This window comes from Haliotis rufescens, unplaced genomic scaffold, assembly GCF_023055435.1.
Source record: "Haliotis rufescens isolate VD_foot unplaced genomic scaffold, xgHalRufe1.0.p SCAF_6, whole genome shotgun sequence".
NCBI lineage: Eukaryota > Metazoa > Mollusca > Gastropoda > Lepetellida > Haliotidae > Haliotis > Haliotis rufescens.
In genome coordinates, this window is record NW_025964334.1 from 20,388,087 (window position 1) to 20,406,334 (window position 18,248).

The 18,248-nt window shown below is 41.5% G+C and overlaps 1 protein-coding gene across 2 annotated transcripts in view; it reads left to right on the top strand.

Annotated features, from left to right (window-relative positions):
* The window catches only part of LOC124113673 (kinesin-like protein KIF27), a 54,783-nt gene that overhangs the window by 10,672 nt on the left and 25,863 nt on the right, over positions 1–18,248 (top strand). The window contains exons 10-22 of one of the 2 annotated variants that reach the window (XM_046474131.2): positions 332–453; positions 918–1,019; positions 2,214–2,294; positions 2,663–2,784; positions 4,780–4,915; positions 6,421–6,504; positions 7,307–7,393; positions 7,862–7,981; positions 8,849–8,923; positions 11,274–11,393; positions 14,457–14,635; positions 15,343–15,467; positions 16,215–16,404. In XM_046474131.2, coding sequence (XP_046330087.2) covers positions 332–453; positions 918–1,019; positions 2,214–2,294; positions 2,663–2,784; positions 4,780–4,915; positions 6,421–6,504; positions 7,307–7,393; positions 7,862–7,981; positions 8,849–8,923; positions 11,274–11,393; positions 14,457–14,635; positions 15,343–15,467; positions 16,215–16,404 — 1,543 coding nt within the window. The remainder of the gene's footprint in view (positions 1–331; positions 454–917; positions 1,020–2,213; positions 2,295–2,662; positions 2,785–4,779; positions 4,916–6,420; positions 6,505–7,306; positions 7,394–7,861; positions 7,982–8,848; positions 8,924–11,273; positions 11,394–14,456; positions 14,636–15,342; positions 15,468–16,214; positions 16,405–18,248) is intronic. The other variant, XM_046474132.2, reaches the window with a different exon arrangement.

Consider the following 18,248-nt stretch of genomic DNA (forward strand, 5'->3'; position numbering starts at 1 on the left):
CTTCAATGTGAACCTTGTGAAAATAGGATAAAAGAACAAACATAGTTTCCAATTTGGGAATCTTCTTGCTCAGTGGGAGTTTCTTGTTTAGCAAGGCCTTAGATCACATTTGTGAATATTGCCAGTGGTACAGACTAACATTTTTAGTCCACTAGTCCTTATGTTAATAACATATGGCAAACCCTTAAAATGGCAAATTTCTACTTGTCCTTTTGATACCTTAACTATTGGGCAGTTTAGCAAGGACTACAGGACTAGTGCCAATTTCTAACGCTGTTTGTATGGCATCTCAATAGGTTTGTCTTGAAGAGTGTCCTTTAACTGTTTTCAGAGTCCATTCACATCAATACAGGCCTACTGTCGCTGGGTAATGTTATCAGTGCACTCGGGGATCCGAAGAAGAAGAGCACCCATATTCCATATCGGGAGTCCAAGATTACACGGTTGTTGAAGGTATTACCATGTATTGACATCCTCTGTACAAGGACATGGATGTCCAAATTAGCTGCGATTGGAAGCTGTGCTGAATTTTGTATCTTAGTTTCCATGAGGTTGAGATTTGATTACACCATGAATATGTTCCTTGGTTTCTAAGCAACCCCTCCCCACTCTGTAATTGTTTGAACTGCCATCATGTAACTGGAATATCACTAAGTGTGGCATTAAACAACAAACAATATCCAAAACAGAAATTGTGTTTGAATGCTGAAATGAAGTGTCACTCATCTAACTGACCTTGGTGAACTTGCTGACCTACTAACTCTTTTGAACTTGATGACCTTGTCAGTCTATGACCTTGACCTAGATGACCTTGCTATGAAATAGATTCTGACTTAATGGTTGATTGTTTGACCCTGCACGCACTGAGCGTTGCCAGGAAACCATTCTACACACTGAAAAACCCATTGCTATTTCAGGATTCTCTTGGCGGCAATGCACAGACCCTCATGATCTGCTGCATCAGTCCAGCCTCCGCCAACTTCGATGAGTCACTCAATGCTCTCAAATATGCTAACAGGGTAAGTCTCTCAATGCTCTCAAATATGCTAACAGGGTCAGTCTCTCAATGCTCTCAAATATGCTAACAGGGTCAGTCTCTCAATGCTCTCAAATATGCTAACAGGGTAAGTCTCTCAATGCTCTCAAATATGCTAACAGGGTCAGTCTCTCAATGCTCTCAAATATGCTAATAGGGTCAGTCTCTCAATGCTCTCAAATATGCTAAGAGGATAAGTCTCTCAATACTCTCAAATATGCCAATAGGGTAAGTCCCTCAATGCTCTCAAATATGCTAAGAGGGTAAGTCTCTCAATGCTCTCAAATATGCTAACAGGGTCAGTCTCTCAATGCTCTCAAATATGCTAACAGGGTAGGTCTCTCAATGCTCTCAAATATGCTAATAGGGTAGGTAACTCAATGCTCTCAAATATGCTAACAGGATAAGTCTCTCAATGCTCTCAAATATGCTAAGAGGGTAAGTCTCTCAATGCTCTCAAATATGCTAACAGGGTAAGTCTCTCAATGCTCTCAAATATGCTAACAGGGTAAGTCTCTCAATGCTCTCAAATAAGCTGACAGGGTTAGTCTGTCAATGCTCTCAAATAAGCTGACAGGGTTAGTCTGTCAATGCTCTTAAATATGGTTATATGGTAAGTCTCTCAATGCTCTCAAATATGCTAATAGGGTAGGTCACTCAGTGCTCTCAAATATGCTAACAGGATAAGTCTCTCAATGCTCTCAAATATGCTAAGAGGGTAAGTCTCTCAGTTCTCTCAAATATGCTAATAGGTTAAGTCACTCAATGTTCTCAGATATGCTAAGAGGGTAAGTTTCTCCGTGCTCTCAAATATGCTTATCAAGTAAGTCTCTCTATGCTCTCAAATATGCTGATAGGATGTGTCTCTCTATGCTCTCAAATATGCTAACAGTGTGTTTTCACTGCCCTTAAATATGCTAATTGGGTAAGAATCTTCATCAAGGGCTAGACCAATTAATATTCAAATGAGAATAAAAATATGTCAGGATTCATTTGAGGTCATTTACCTAATGCACAGTGACTCCAATACATGAGGTCGGAAGAACTGTTTTAGGACCCAGATAGTTGTCTGGATGTAGGCCTGATCATTTTTATTTACATTTTGTTCAAAACACATTTGACAGACATTGTTTTTGATGTTTAGCATTCACTTCCTTCATTGCACATTACATTGCAGGCAAAGAACATAAGAAACAAGCCTATCGTAAACAGAGACATCCAGTCAATCCGTTTTGAAGAAATGCAAAGTGAAATCAAGGTTTGTACTTTTCACTATTTTATTGCATGATCACTTCAAATATAAAGTACCCTTTTGAGGCCGGGTGTTACGAGGGAAGATGATTTCAGAATGTAATTGTCGATTTCAAATGTTTATGTTCAGCCATTCTGTTAGTAATACATGTAATTGTATCATCAAATAACTACCCCTTTTTTATGATCGTTGAGGACTTTCCGCTATTATTGTCAAAAGATTGTGTTTGTGTGATCTACTGGGTAACCTGGAAAGTGGATGGCAGGATCTCAGTTATGAGCTGGCTGTATTAGTGTCATTTCAAACTCAATCATTGCAAATAAATTCCTCCTATGTATAGTGTACATGCTCATTCAACTCAATCACTTTATTAGGCATTGCGAGAAGAACTGGTGAGGCAGCGGACATCGGTTGTCAGTGCTGGGAGAGACACAAGCGTGGAGAGGACACAGCAAGACTGTGATCTCATACAGGACCTGGAGGTCAAAGTAGTAAGGTGAGTTGGATGCTAGACCAAAGAATTGAGGTATTCGGGTGGTAGTGGGGGCAGAGACCCACCAATGAAAAGGATGCAGCAAGACTCTGATACCATACAGGTTCTGAAGGTCAGGTGTGTCAAAGGGGAGAACCGATCAAGGAGAGGACACAGCAAGGCTCTGGTCTCATAGTGGCCTGGAGGTCAGGTGAGTGGGAAGGGAGGTCTGATCATGGGGGGAGGACACAGTGAGACTGGTCTCTTACAGGACCTGGAGGTCAGGTGAGTGTGAGGGGAGATCCGATCATGGCGGAGTACACAGTGAGACTGGTCTCTTACAGGACCTGGAGGTCAGGTGAGTGCGAGGGGAGATCCGATCATGGGTGGAGGACACAGTGAGACTGGTCTCTTACAGGACCTGGAGGTCAGGTGAGTGTGAGGGGAGATCCGATCATGGCGGAGTACACAGTGAGACTGGTCTCTTACAGGACCTGGAGGTCAGGTGAGTGCGAGGGGAGATCCGATCATGGGTGGAGGACACAGTGAGACTGGTCTCTTACAGGACCTGGAGGTCAGGTGAGTGTGAGGGGAGATCCGATCATGGCGGAGTACACAGTGAGACTGGTCTCTTACAGGACCTGGAGGTCAGGTGAGTGCGAGGGGAGATCCGATCATGGGGGGAGGACACAGTGAGACTGGTCTCTTACAGGACCTGGAGGTCAGGTGAGTGGGAGGGAAGGTCCGATCATGGGGGGAGAGGACACAGCAGACTGGTCTCTTACAGGACCTGGAGGTCAGGTGAGTGCGAGGGGAGATCCGATCATGGGTGGAGGACACAGCGAGACTGGTCTCTTACAGGACCTGGAGGTCAGGTGAGTGTGAGGGGAGATCCGATCATGGGTGGAGGACACAGTGAGACTGGTCTCTTACAGGACCTGGAGGTCAGGTGAGTGGGAGGGGAGGTCCGATCATGGCAGAGTACACAGTGAGACTGGTCTCTTACAGGACCTGGAGGTCAGGTGAGTGTGAGGGGAGATCCGATCATGGGTGGAGGACACAGCGAGACTGGTCTCTTACAGGACCTGGAGGTCAGGTGAGTGTGAGGGGAGGTCCGATCATGGCGGAGTACACAGTGAGACTGGTCTCTTACAGGACCTGGAGGTCAGGTGAGTGCGAGGGGAGATGCGATCATGGGTGGAGGACACAGCGAGACTGGTCTCTTACAGGACCTGGAGGTCAGGTAAGTGGGAGGGGAGGTCCGATCATGGTGGGAAGGGCGGAGATTTTGGGGCACTAATCATCTGAGCCGCTACAAGTAGTTGGGGAGTGGTGCAATCTCATTATAATCAGATCTTAGTTCTCGCTACCGCTAAACAAAGATCCGAGGACATCCAGTTAGGGGTCACGTCAGAACGACCTTTCACCCAACCAATCAGAGCATCGCTTACCAGATCATGAAAGTGACAGTCGGAATGTGATTTCTTATCATGCAACCCCGAAAACTTTTTACACAGGGTATTCCAAACGATAGTTACGGGGTTAACGACTGAATCCATACAATCTAGACCATCTATTAGCCTTTCCAGAATGTTCTTTTGTTCAGGTTTCAAATTTTTAATCGAGAATTTGTCAAAATATGTTTCGAAGCGTAGTCGCCAATTTGAAATTAGTGCCGTAAAACACGAGTAAGCTGCCTTCTGATTGGCTAATGTCGACTTCTCGTCAGTCATTCCATTGGTCGATCAAAGTTCGCGCAAGGTCGGTCTGACATGACCCGTAATGGGATGTCCTCAGATCTTTGTTTAGCGGTAGCGAGATCTGATTTTAATGAGATTGGGAGTGGTGTCATAATAGGATCCACTGGTCATGGTTTCTAGTCTTACAATCACACTGATTTCGCATCTTGGTCATAGATGAACTACTGTTCAAAACACAAACTAACCCTTGTCATGTTGTAATTTGAGTTAATGTGTCTAAGAGTGAACATGTTCTTAGTGCTCCATGTTGTGTTTTCAGATTACAGACTGAGTGCTCCCACTACCGCATGGTTTCAGAGGAAGCCTACAAGCAGCTGATGGACATCAAGGAAAGAGAGATTTTGTCCAAGAGTCAGGACATCAGGCTGAAGGACTGGCTGGACCTCATGGAGGAGGTAGAGCTGACAACATTTGTCTCAAGCAAATACTTGAGATAGTTATTAGTCATCCCATGCACATTTTGGTGGCAGAATAGGTCCCCAGTACTCCCCCTGGTGGGCATTCCAGGGCAGAATAGGTCCTCAGTACAACACCTGGTGGGGATTCCAGGGCAGAGAAGGTCCTCAGTACAAAACCTGGTGGGGATTCCATGGCAGAGTAGGTCCTCAGTACAACACCTGGTGGGGATTCCATGGCAGAGTAGGTCCTCAGTACAAAACCTGGTGGGGATTCCAGGGCAGAGTAGGTCCTCAGTACAACACCTGGTGGGGATTCCATGGCAGAGTAGGTCCTCAGTACAACACCCGGTGGGGATTCCAGGGCAGAGTAGGTCCTCAGTACAACACCTGGTGGGGATTCCATGGCAGAGTAGGTCCTCAGTACAACACCCGGTGGGGATTCCAGGGCAGAGTAGGTCCTCAGTACAACACCTGGTGGGGATTCCAGGGCAGAGTAGGTCCTCAGTACAAAACCTGGTGGGGATTCCAGGGCAGAGTAGGTCCTCAGTACACCATCTGGTGGAGATTCCAGGGCAGAATAGATCCCCATTACACCAATTGGTGGGGATTCCAGGGCACAGAAGTTCCTTAGTACATCACCTGGTGGGGATTCCGGGATACAGTGGGTCCTCAGTACAAAACCTGGTGGGGATTCCAGGGCAGAGTAGGTCCTCAGTACAAAACCTGGTGGGGATTCCAGGGCAGACTAGGTCCTCAGTACAACACCTGGTGGGGATTCCAGGGCAGAGTAGGTCCTCAGTACAAAACCTGGTGGGGATTCCAGGGCAGAATAGGTCCTCAGTACAACACCTGGTGGGGATTCCAGGGCAGAGAAGGTCCTCAGTACAAAACCTGGTGGGGATTCCATGGCAGAGTAGGTCCTCAGTACAACACCTGGTGGGGATTCCAGGGCAGAGTAGGTCCTCAGTACACCATCTGGTGGGGATTCCAGGGCAGAGTAGGTCCTCAGTACACCATCTGGTGGGGATTCCAGGGCAGAGTAGGTCCTCAGTACAAAACGTGGTGGGGATTCCAGGGCAGAGTAGGTCCTCAGTACACCATCTGGTGGGGATTCCATGGCAGAGTAGGTCCTCAGTACAACACCCGGTGGGGATTCCAGGGCAGAGAAGGTAATACAACCTGGTGGTCATTCCTTTGAGGGTTCTTAGTTCCCCATTCTTGTAGTCAAAGAGCCGACTTGAATGGGGATCGGGTGGTCACAATGTGAACTGGCTGACTTAGTGTTATCATACTCCAAGTCTTGGCCCCTTGTTCATGTTATCAATCACTGGTTTGTCTGAGCTGAGTATTTACAAGCCACCATGTCATCACAGGAGTATTGCTGGCGGGAGCACAACAACATTCCCACACTCCCATGTGTGACCCAGCTGATTGTGTAAATCAGTTCTGATTTTCCAGTGTCATAATGATTGTGGTGATTCACGTAACACCCTTTGTTCCAGATAAAAAATAGGGTTCCCTCTACATTATCTCGAGAAAGTTTGGACAATCAGACCATAAGGGATTTGGAGAGCGAACTTAGAAAGGTAAATATGCCAAGACTGAATCCTGTTCATGTAAGATGGTTATCAGTAACTGACATGTATTGTTGACCTCAGCTCCTTCACCTTCATATATTCTTCAGACTTCCTCCAGAATCCTTAACTTGATCAGACACCAGCACACCGCACATCTTGAATTGTTGATAACTTGATTTATTACCCATAAGGGTAGAAGGATTGTGTGTAATAAATTTCCTATATTTGAACTTGTGCATTTTAGTAATTCTTAAAGCTGATTGGTCAGTTGAAGCCATGAGATGTGAAGATCCGGGGTAAAATAGGTCTTCAGCAACCCATGCTTGCCGTAAAAGGCAACTATGCTTGTCGTAAGAAGCGACTAATGGGATCGGGTGGTCAGGCTCGCTGACTTGGTTGATCCATGTCATCGTATCCCAGTTGCGTAGATCGATGCTCGTGATGTCAATCACTGGATTGTCTAGTCTAGACTCGATTTTTTACAGACCGCCGTCGTATAGTTGGAATATTGCTGAGTGCAGCGTTAAACAACAAGCCAACCAACCAACTGTAGGGTTGACATTTCATTCATTTACTCTTCATTTTCTCTCTTAAAATGGCAATATACTATAACCCACTCGAAACTCGGTATAACAGAATGTCTGTTACTCATGTATGAATGCTGCTAGGTCCTTGCCAAAGGCTTGGGATTAACACCACTTGGAACAGATAATCCGTAATTCCTCTTACCTCATTGGTTATTCTCTAAGTATTGTGGGTCCATGAAAGAGATTGGCTGTTCCTGTTATAATAATGTTTCGTGTTTTCTCAGTGTCGTGATGATCTTAGAAGTGATGAAGATATATTTGCTGAGAAGACGAGAGAAGTAAATCACCTGGCAGAGAGAATCGAAGAACTGGTAGGTTGCTGGAGTAGGATGATGTCAATCATCCCCTGTTGAGGCCAAGAGATTCTTCTGTGTCCTTGATCCTTGCCTGAGAAAGTAAATAAAGTGGGTTTACCCCAAGCAGGGTTTTATCTTGAATATTAACCAGGTTGCATGAAAATTGGGTAAAAATCTGTTATTTGTTCAACGGAATCGGATGGTCAGGCTTGCTGACTTGGTTGATGCATGTCATTGTATCCCAATTGTGTGAATCGATGCTCATGATGTCAATCACTGGATTGTGTGGTCCAGACTCGATTATTTACAGACCGCCGTCATATAGCTGGAATATTGCTGAGTGTGGTGTTAAACAACAAACCAACCAACCAACCAACATAAGGCTTGCACAAAGGGGTAATTATCTATGACCTGCTTTACTTCAACCTTGCTCACATTCAAACCAAACTCACTCACTCACACATGATGCTGTGCACCCTGCAGGAGAAGGAAGTGGCTGAGGGGAATGCAGCACTTAAGACTTCCATTGAGACGTGCCAGCGCCAGGAACAGCAGATGCTGGAGCAGCAGTTGAAGATACAGGAGCTGCAGAGAGCTCTCAAGGTAAGGGTATCCATAGTAACAGGCTTGTGTATACTAACCAGTATTAACCTCAGTCACACCTTTCTTATCTTATCTACAGGTTTCTTGTAAATATTTTAGTTTAGGTAGGTTGAAATGATAGAATATGTTGCGAAGCTCAATATTTACGTATTTAAATTGCCTTTAATGTTTTTGGCTGATTTGTTTTATGGGAATAATAAAATTCTGATAATGTTAAAAGTGCAGGATGGTACTATTTATAACATGTGGTTTGATGAATTGACCGTAGCTCTTAGGAGATAATCATTATCATGATAATGATAGCTCTCCGCAAATATTATCTATTTTGGGAGTAAGAAAAGAGGAACCTTAACTCTGAACCTAGAGTCATGCTGTGATAGTTGGAGGAAATAGAAGCTTGATCATTAGCATAAATTATGCACCAAAATTACAGTGTGATTTGTAATGGGATACTTTATTCTCAATATGATATTATCACAATACACATTGTTGTGTAAATATGTGTGAGTGTTTTAACATGTTTAAGTCATCAGTTTTGATGTAACAAAAAAAACGAAAAAAATATTTAAATGTATTTATATATTTATTTGTGCTAAAAACATTGAGCCTACTAGCCCGAACACTTCGCATATTTTCAGTAGATTTTACTGTTATAATATGGAAAATATTAGTTGGGCTTCAAGAAAACAGTATTTTACAAGACTGACTTCGAACTTGTGGATGACGTCACTGACTGGTGATGTGTAGGTGCATCACAGATTCGTCGGAATCATTTCAGCATTAGTGTTGGTAGAAGAGAGATTGTTATCCTCGACAAACTATCCAGCTATATTCTGTGTATTCATCTCCTGTTTAAATGTATTGCAGCCAGACATCCAAGTCGTACATCATGAAGTTGATCAACAAAGTCCCCTGTTTCAAAAGAAACATTTCCTACAAGGGGTATTCATCCTTCATACATTCATCACATTTTGCACATGCATTCTAGTTCTTCTTGGCAACAGCACCATCTTCCTACACCTCTCTCTACACTGGGTGGGCGGGTAACAGTGGTCCCTGGTATCCCATGGTTGTTGTAGTAGGACTGGACGGGATAGATCATTAGAGTTTACATTATACTCACTGACAGATGTAATCATGAACAGATATATTTGTATCCACAGGGTTTCATATCGGTTCACTTTCTTGACTGATTGTCATGAAACATGTCCCAGATGTTTCCAATGTCCCAAAGTATAGGAGAATATCCTTATGAAAGTTGATGAAATGACCTCATAATCATGAAGAATACGATCACAGTAACTTTTACGTTCGGGTAATCTTTTATTGGACCCAGGCCAGTATTTCATAGTGAAGTTTGAGTGTGATTGTAAAGCCTAGTTATGATTGTCGGAAGGCATAGTGGTATGAGTGTTATAAGGCATATGATTGTTATAAGGACTATCATTGTCGAGACATAGTGATATGATTGTCAGAAGGAGTGATGCTATAATTGTCATAATGCATAGAGATATGTTGTCATAAGGAGTGATGCTATAATTGTCATAATGCATAGGGATATGATTGACCCCAGGAGTGATGCTATAATTGTCATAATGCATAGTGATATGATTGTCATAAGGAGTGATGCTATAATTATCATAATGCATAGGGATATGATTGTCATAAGGAGTGATGCTATAATTGTCATAATGCATAGTGATATGATTGTGATAAGGAGTGATGCTATAATTGTCATCATGCATAGTGATATGATTGTCATAAGGAGTGATGCTATAATTGTCATAATCCATAGAGATATGATTGTCATAAGGAGTGATGCTATAATTGTCATAATCCATAGAGATATGATTGTCATAAGGAGTGATGCTATAATTGTCATAATCCATAGAGATATGATTGTCATAAGGAGTGATGCTATAATTGTCATAATCCATAGAGATATGATTGTGATAAGGAGTGATGCTATAATTGTCATCATGCATAGTGATATGATTGTCATAAGGAGTGATGCTATAATTGTCATAATCCATAGAGATATGATTGTCATAAGGAGTGATGCTATAATTGTCATAATCCATAGAGATATGATTGTCATAAGGAGTGATGCTATAATTGTCATAATCCATAGAGATATGATTGTCATAAGGAGTGATGCTATAATTGTCATAATCCATAGAGATATGATTGTCATAAGGAGTGATGCTATAATTGTCATAATCCATAGAGATATGATTGTCACAAGGAGTGGTGCTATAATTGTCATAATGCATAGTGAAATGATTGTCATAAGGAGTGATGTCACTGAAAAACTTCATGACAGATTTTGTCAAATTCTACAAGCATCTATTCCTGTTTAATTTTTACAATCAGTGTTCTTAACCAACATTTCAGTGTGAAAAACTAACACAAGTTTATCATGTTCATCTCATTATTTATTGGATACATGTGTTATGTGCATTTAAGCATTGTGTTCATCGTCTGTCTTGTTGCTTATATTTTCTTATCCAATATTTGCTATAATTGTGATCCTTGGTTTGCCATTGCCCATACAGACTTGATTATTACAGTAGGAATAACATACAACATTATGGATAACAACTTCTGGTTTATTGCATATAGCAACATTTCGATGTAGATTCTTACACCATTATTAGCTTGATAACGGCGTAAGTATCTCCATCGAAACGTCACGATATGCAATAAATCAGAAATTGTTATCCATAAGGTTGTACATTTTTCTTACTTATTTGCCAACTTCTAGAATGCCAATCAAACAGTTTGATTATTACAGGTCACAATGGGTTACTAGAATCCTGCTGACGGCAGCGTTAATAACTTTCACTCACTCACTCACTCTGTCACTTATTTGTCGATATACAACCTGTATCATTTCGGGTTTCCACGCACAGCTAGCACACCATGATGCTACTGATCTACTCTTCAAAGGAGCATCACTCATTCCTTCACTCCTCTGCCACATTGTTAAAGAGATAATTATTAACATTAATAGAATTTAATCCTTTGCCATACTAATTCCTATCATCTAATTCATCATAGCAAACCATTATTAGTACCTTCATATTTCTAGTGTTTACGAAAATCATCATGTTAATTTTTTTCATATTTTCCAATTTCTTAATTGTGGTATTTACATAATGACACATATTGTCAATGATTAACATGAATGCAATGGAAGTGATTCTGCAGACCTTATGTTTCAGTGATGTGTATCGTATATCTGTGTGTTGTTTGGATGTGCTGTGTTGATGTTGTGCTTGCACTATTGCAGGAGACGCTACTGGGTGCGAGCAGCGTCCTGGACAGCACTGCTGTTACGTCGAGCGCACCTCCGGTCACGGGCAGAAGACCCAAGTCCGTGCCCACTCACATCAATCGCAAGCAGGACAATGTAAGTGAATGTTGACTCATCATAAAGACAATCTATGAAAGGTGTTGCATTAAAGACGATGCCTTGTTTGTACAGTTTGTGAAATCCCGTGTTCCTCATGTGTGTTCTCCGGTTTTGCTCATGGGGGAGTTTGAATGAGGGGCTCGGTGCTTTAGCTCTTCTTTAGACAGTATGGTTACTTTTGACCCTATTATCTGAGTGAAGGACAGGAGGCTCCCAAGTACTGAATACTTTGGTAAGAGCTTAGTAGGATGCAGATTAAGTGGTGTGTGTTTGACCTGGTTGATTGTGTGTACCACTACAACATGGAACATGCTCATGCTAGATCTACCGGTCAGTGTCCTGGCCTAGACTCGGTTTATAACAGATATTAGAAAATGTACAACTTTATGGATAACAACTTGTCTTCTGGTTTATTGCATAATGACTTTTTGATGTAGATTTTCACACTGTAATCAGTCCAGCTTGATAACATCAAGGGTGTTGGTCATCAAGTTGTACATTTTCTTATTTACTCACCAACTTCTAGAATGCCAATCAAACCGGTAGCAGTGATATAGCAGGAATATTATTACAGGTAGTAGTGATATAGCAGGAATATTATTACAGGTAGTGATACAGCAGGACTATTTTTACAGGTAGTAGTGATATAGCAGGAATATTATTACAGGTAGTTATATAGCAGGAATATTATTACAGATAGTAGTGATTTAGCAGGAATATTATTACAGGTAGTAGTGATATAGCAGGAATATTATTACAGGTAGTAGTGATATAGCAGGAATACAGGTAGTGATATAGCAGGAATATTATTACAGGTAGCAGTGATATAGCAGGAATATTATTACAGGTAGTGATATTGCAGGAATATTATTACAGGTAGTAGTGATATACTAGGAATATTATTACAGGTAGTGATATAGCAGGAATATTATTACAGGTAGCAGTGATATTGCAGGAATATTATTACAGGTAGTGATATAGCAGGAATATTATTACAGGTAGTAGTGATATAGCAGGAATATTATTACAGGTAGTTATATAGCAGGAATATTATTACAGGTAGTAGTGATTTAGCAAGAATATTATTACAGGTAGTAGTGATATAGCAGGAATATTATTACAGGTATTAGTGATATAGCAGGAATATTATTACAGGTAGTGATATACCAGGAATATTATTACAGGTAGTGATATACCAGGAATATTATTACAGGTAGTAGTGATATACTAGGAATATTATTACAGGTAGTAGTGATATAGCAGGAATATTATTCCAGGTAGTAGTGATAGAGCAGGAATATTATTACAGGTAGTGACATAGCAGGAATATTATTACAGGTAGTGATACAGCAGGACTATTATTACAGGTAGTAGTGATACAGCAGGACTATTATTACAGGTAGTAGTGATATAGCAGGACTATTATTACAGGTAGTAGTGATACAGCAGGACTATTATTACAGGTAGTAGTGATACAGCAGGACTATTATTACAGGTAGTAGTGATATAGCAGGAATATTATTACAGGTAGTGATATAGCAGGAATATTATTACATGTTTTAGTGATATAGCAGGAATATTATTACAGGTAGTGATATACCAGGAATATTATTACAGGTAGTAGTGATATACTAGGTATATTATTCCAGGTAGTAGTGATATAGCAGGAATATTATTCCAGGTAGTAGTGATAGAGCAGGAATATTGTTACAGGTAGTGACATAGCAGGAATATTATTACAGGTAGTGATACAGCAGGACTATTATTACAGGTAGTAGTGATATAGCAGGACTATTATTACAGGTAGTAGTGATACAGCAGGACTATTATTACAGGTAGTAGTGATACAGCAGGACTATTATTACAGGTAGTAGTGATACAGCAGGACTATTATTACAGATAGTAGTGTTATAGCAGGACTATTATTACAGGTAGTAGTGATACAGAAGGACTATTATTACAGGTAGTAGTGATATAGCGGGACTATTATTACAGGTAGTAGTGATATAGCAGGACTATTATTACAGGTAGTAGTGATATAGGGGGACTATTATTACAGGTAGTAGTGATATAGCAGGACTGTTATTACAGGTAGTAGTGATACAGCAGGACTATTATTACAGGTAGTAGTGATACAGCAGGACTATTAATACAGGTAGTAGTGATACAGCAGGACTATCATTACAGGTAGTAGTGATACAGCAGGACTATTATTACAGGTAGTAGTGATAGAGCAGGACTATTATTACAGGTAGTAGTGTTATAGCAGGACTATTAATACAGGTAGTAGTGATACTGCAGGACTATTATTACAGGTAGTAGTGTTATAGCAGGACTATTATTACAGGTAGTAGTGATACTGCAGGACTATTATTACAGGTAGTAGTGTTATAGCAGGACTATTATTACAGGTAGTGATACAGCAGGACTATTATTACAGGTAGTGATACAGCAGGACTATTATTACAGGTAGTGATAGAGCAGGACTATTATTACAGGTAGTAGTGATAGAGCAGGACTATTATTACAGGTAGTAGTGATAGAGCAGGACTATTATTACAGGTAGTAGTGTTATAGCAGGACTATTATTACAGGTAGTAGTGATACAGCAGGACTATTATTACAGGTAGTAGTGATATAGCAGGGATATTATTACAGGTAGTGATATAGCATGATTATTGGTGACATTTGTCATTGGAAACGTTTTCTTGCTGTACCTGCTGCATCCGGCAAAATACTATTTTTTACCAGAACGGCACTCTTGAACTTGAAAAACCAAAATGACCAGTGATATATATTTGTCATGTTCAGATAATATCACCCATTCCCTAACGATGCTTGTTGTATGAGACGACTAACGGGATCGGGTGGTCAGACTCGCTGACTGTTGATTCATGGCATTGTTTCCCTATTGCGTGGATCGATGTTCATGATGTCAATCACTGGATTGTCTAGTCCAGATTGATTATTTACAGATAACCGTCATATAGCTGGAATATTGCTGAGGGTGGCGTTAAACAACAAACATTCTTGACAGTATGTGTGTTCCCTTCCCTCCAGTTTTACTCAAGTCTGAGGCCACCATCACGAAACATCAAGACAAGTCCAGCACTGTTTTCACTAGAACGGGTCATGCAGAGCTTCCGGGCCCGAAGCCAGCTTTTGGTGACGAGGCTTGAGGACAGTGATGAGGTGCTGCACCAGACCTTCAGTGACGATCAAGAGAACCAACAGCCTGGGTATGTATGTCAGACATCCAACTTTTACACCAGCTTCCTATCCTGGGGGTGAGAGATGACTTCATGGATCGGGGTCAGACTTGGTGACTTAGTTGATGGCGTGTCATTGTACTCTGATGGAGTGGGTCGTTGCTCATAATATCAATCACTTGATTATCTGGTGCATATTGCAGAGTGTGGTGTTAGACAACAAACACATACACACCTGACCTTCAACTGATGGACCGCCTTCGTGGTCTAGTGGTAGAGCGTCCGCCTGGAGAGTGGACGGTGCTGGGTTTGATCCCCGGCCACGTCATACCAAAAGACGTTAAAAGATGGTACTTGTTGTTACCCTGTCCGGCGCTCAGCATTAAGGGACTAAAACAAGGACTGGTCGGCTCGGAGTCAGTATACTGTGTCTGAGTGTGGTATTCATGTTAAACTGCGGCATGGTATCTCAGTGAGCTAGCACTATAAATCAGCATTAATCAATAATCTTGGATCCAACACCCCATTTCACCTCATCTTCAACTGATAAACAGTATGGTAATAGACTCAGTGATTGAATCGCTCAATGGTGTAGAGGAATGAAGGTTTTCCTTTGAAACATCTTTGTGAAATACAAATAAAAACTTCGTCAATGATTAGACATGTTAGATTTCCATTAACTTTGAAAAAAAAACTGATGAAAAAAAAGTTTGAATTAGGAATGTTTCTGGTTTCAGAACTGGAGATAGCAACTTTGTCCGCCGAGGAACATTCCGTGTAAAGAAGGGTTCAAGGAATGATGAAGATAAGGAGAACCGCTTGTCTGTAGATGACATGCCAGAAGTCAGGAGGAGCAAGCCAGGTAGGGAACTGACATCCAGGTTCAGACCCTCCATCCACATCGAGGAGGATGCTTCTCAAAACTAGAGCTGATTAGGCTAAAAAAAATAATAAGTCTTGGTTCTCAGGCACTGCCCACATCATCATAAAGTCTGCCGCACATTTCGTTTTCGTTTTCGATCCAATATAGAACACAGTTACTTCCCTTTACATGCGCACTGCTTTACTGTGTATCTCGTGTCATGGCGACAATAGGAGTTTGTATGCTTGTTTATGTAGGGAGGCCCTTTCCAAGCTTGATGGTACACAACTGTTTATTTGGTTTGAACAAGCAACAAAAGAAAACCGCCTGCCCGCACTATATTTTCAAAAGTCATTGCCTGAGAACCATTTATTATTTTTTTTTAAGTTAGTACTTTTCCTTTTCGTTTAACATGTTTAGATGTCACAAAACTTGAAAGGGACTCTGGTGGACCAGTGGTCTAAGGTCCAGTCTGCTGTACAGAGTTATGTCCCTTAGGCTACCAGGATCCACTGGTCTTGGTTTGTCAGTGCCTTACTATGCCCATATAGTAAACCTTTTGATCATGCTATTATTTCCCCATTAAACTAATGCTCTGTATACTAACTGACATACTTGTCAAAAGCTATGCCAAACCCAACTCTATTACCCTCTTAAGACAGTTACTAAAAAGGATATGATGTGTGTTAGGCAGTGCATGAATAACTTGTTTTATCTGTCATCTCAATAAACATCTTTCCTTGTTAGTATCGGATGTGCGAACAAGCACCAGGCTCATGAGAAGTCTCGATATGTCTGAGAGTGACGGCACAGGGAGTCGCCTCATCAACATCGACAACCGCAGCAGCACTGAAATCCATCGAAAGAAGATCAAGCAAACGCAGCTGAAAGTGCTGGAGGCAAACCAGAAGATGAGAGACCTAGCCATCAACATCAGGTAGGTGTTCCAAACTTTAATGTATACCCTGTAGGATTCGGGGGTTGAATACGTCACTAGGGAATACGTCCCGGTACCACATAGATGACTAATGAGGACAGGACAGTTACAGTGTGTGACCTGGCTGATGTGTGTGCCATTTTACCCCATCTTCCCAAGGCAAGTGAGTAAACTGACTATAAAAGTCCAGTTTCCACCCTTGCCGAACCAGGCTGGTGTTTTGGAGTCACATTTTGTCTGGACTAACGAGTCTATGCATAGTCCAAACAAAATCATGCACCTTAATCGAAATCCGGTTCATAAAGTGTCATGCAGATTTCGGTCGACTGCAGCATTTGCAAAGCATGTGCACCACTAACTCGTTGTCAACAGTTATTTTCTAAATCTTTTCATGTTTTTAATCAAGGTGCTCACGTGATTTGATGCACTTCGCGATGTTAGACTCGTTTTATCACAATATAGATATTGATTATTGATCAGATCGTCTTGACTGGGCACCACCGTTTTGTTTAAAGCGAATGCAAGTGATACGAGAGGTTGAATCTGTTTGGTCAATAGGGGAGGCATAGCAAGGACATAACTCGTAATAGCCACTGGTGGCGCTACGATTGAGCCCAGGAATTCCAGCCTAGTTCGGCAAGGGTGGAAACTGGACTTTTAAAGTCAGTTAACTCTCTTGCCTCGGGAAGATGTTGTACCCTGATTAAATACTGGTTTGTATGGCCCAAACAAAAGTATATACTGGCTGCCATGATAGACCAGAAATTTTGCTTTGACTTTGATGTGAAACATTCATTTTCTTCGCTCACAAACACCTCCTTGGGGACAATACTGCCTCCATTGTGTGATGGATTGAGTATCTGCCAGGAGAGTGGAAGGCCGGGGTACGGGTCAGCATACTGTTTTTGAGTGGGGTATCCCTGTCAGGGACATAGGTTATCCTCATGTGCCAGGATTGGTTGATTGTGCATCATCATACTCGTGGTATACCTGTTGTTATGATAGAGCTGGAATATTGCCGAATCTGACACTTTTCACTCTCTTGATTCTTTGTCACTGTACCCTGATCAACCCTTGGTTGTAGGGTACACACACTTGTCACGCCGAAGACCCAGGTTCAATTCCTGACATGGGTACAGTGTGTGAAACCCTTTTCTGGTGTCCCCCTGCTGTGATATTGATGGAATATTGCTAAAAGCAGCTTTAAACCAAACTCACTCACTCTAACCTCAACATGTTCAACACCATGTGTACATGTAAAAGTTCACTTGTGGATTTCAACATCTTTATTCTTCTATCAGTTAAACATTTTGGTGCAGGTGCAAGTACGGTTATCACGCTAGTACTGCTATATAAATGCCACGTACATATATGTTATCTTTAAGTGGCATTTTAGAAGCTATAGTAACACTGAAGGCTTGACTGATGCATTTCAACTTCTCTTATTCTTTAAATGTGACATTACAGTATGGGCAAGGGTACATTGCTGAAGTTGACCAATTGTTTGGTTTTACGCCGCTTTTAGCAATATTCCAGCAATATCATGGCGGGGGACACCAGAAATGGGCTTCACACATTGTATCCATGTCGGGAATCGAACCCGGGTCTTCGGCGTGACGAGCTAATGCTTAAACCACTAGGCTACCCGACCGCCCAAGAATTGTTTTGATGACATGAATTTATGACTAATGTGTCATACACCATTGATGAGGCCATTATCGCAAGCACCTGGTGAAGCAGTATGACAGTGTTTTGTAGAGATTCACATGTCCAAATATTTGATCATATTTACACTTGATCCTCATTTAAACCCTGTTGGGTAGATTATAGCTTTTTGGTTCTAG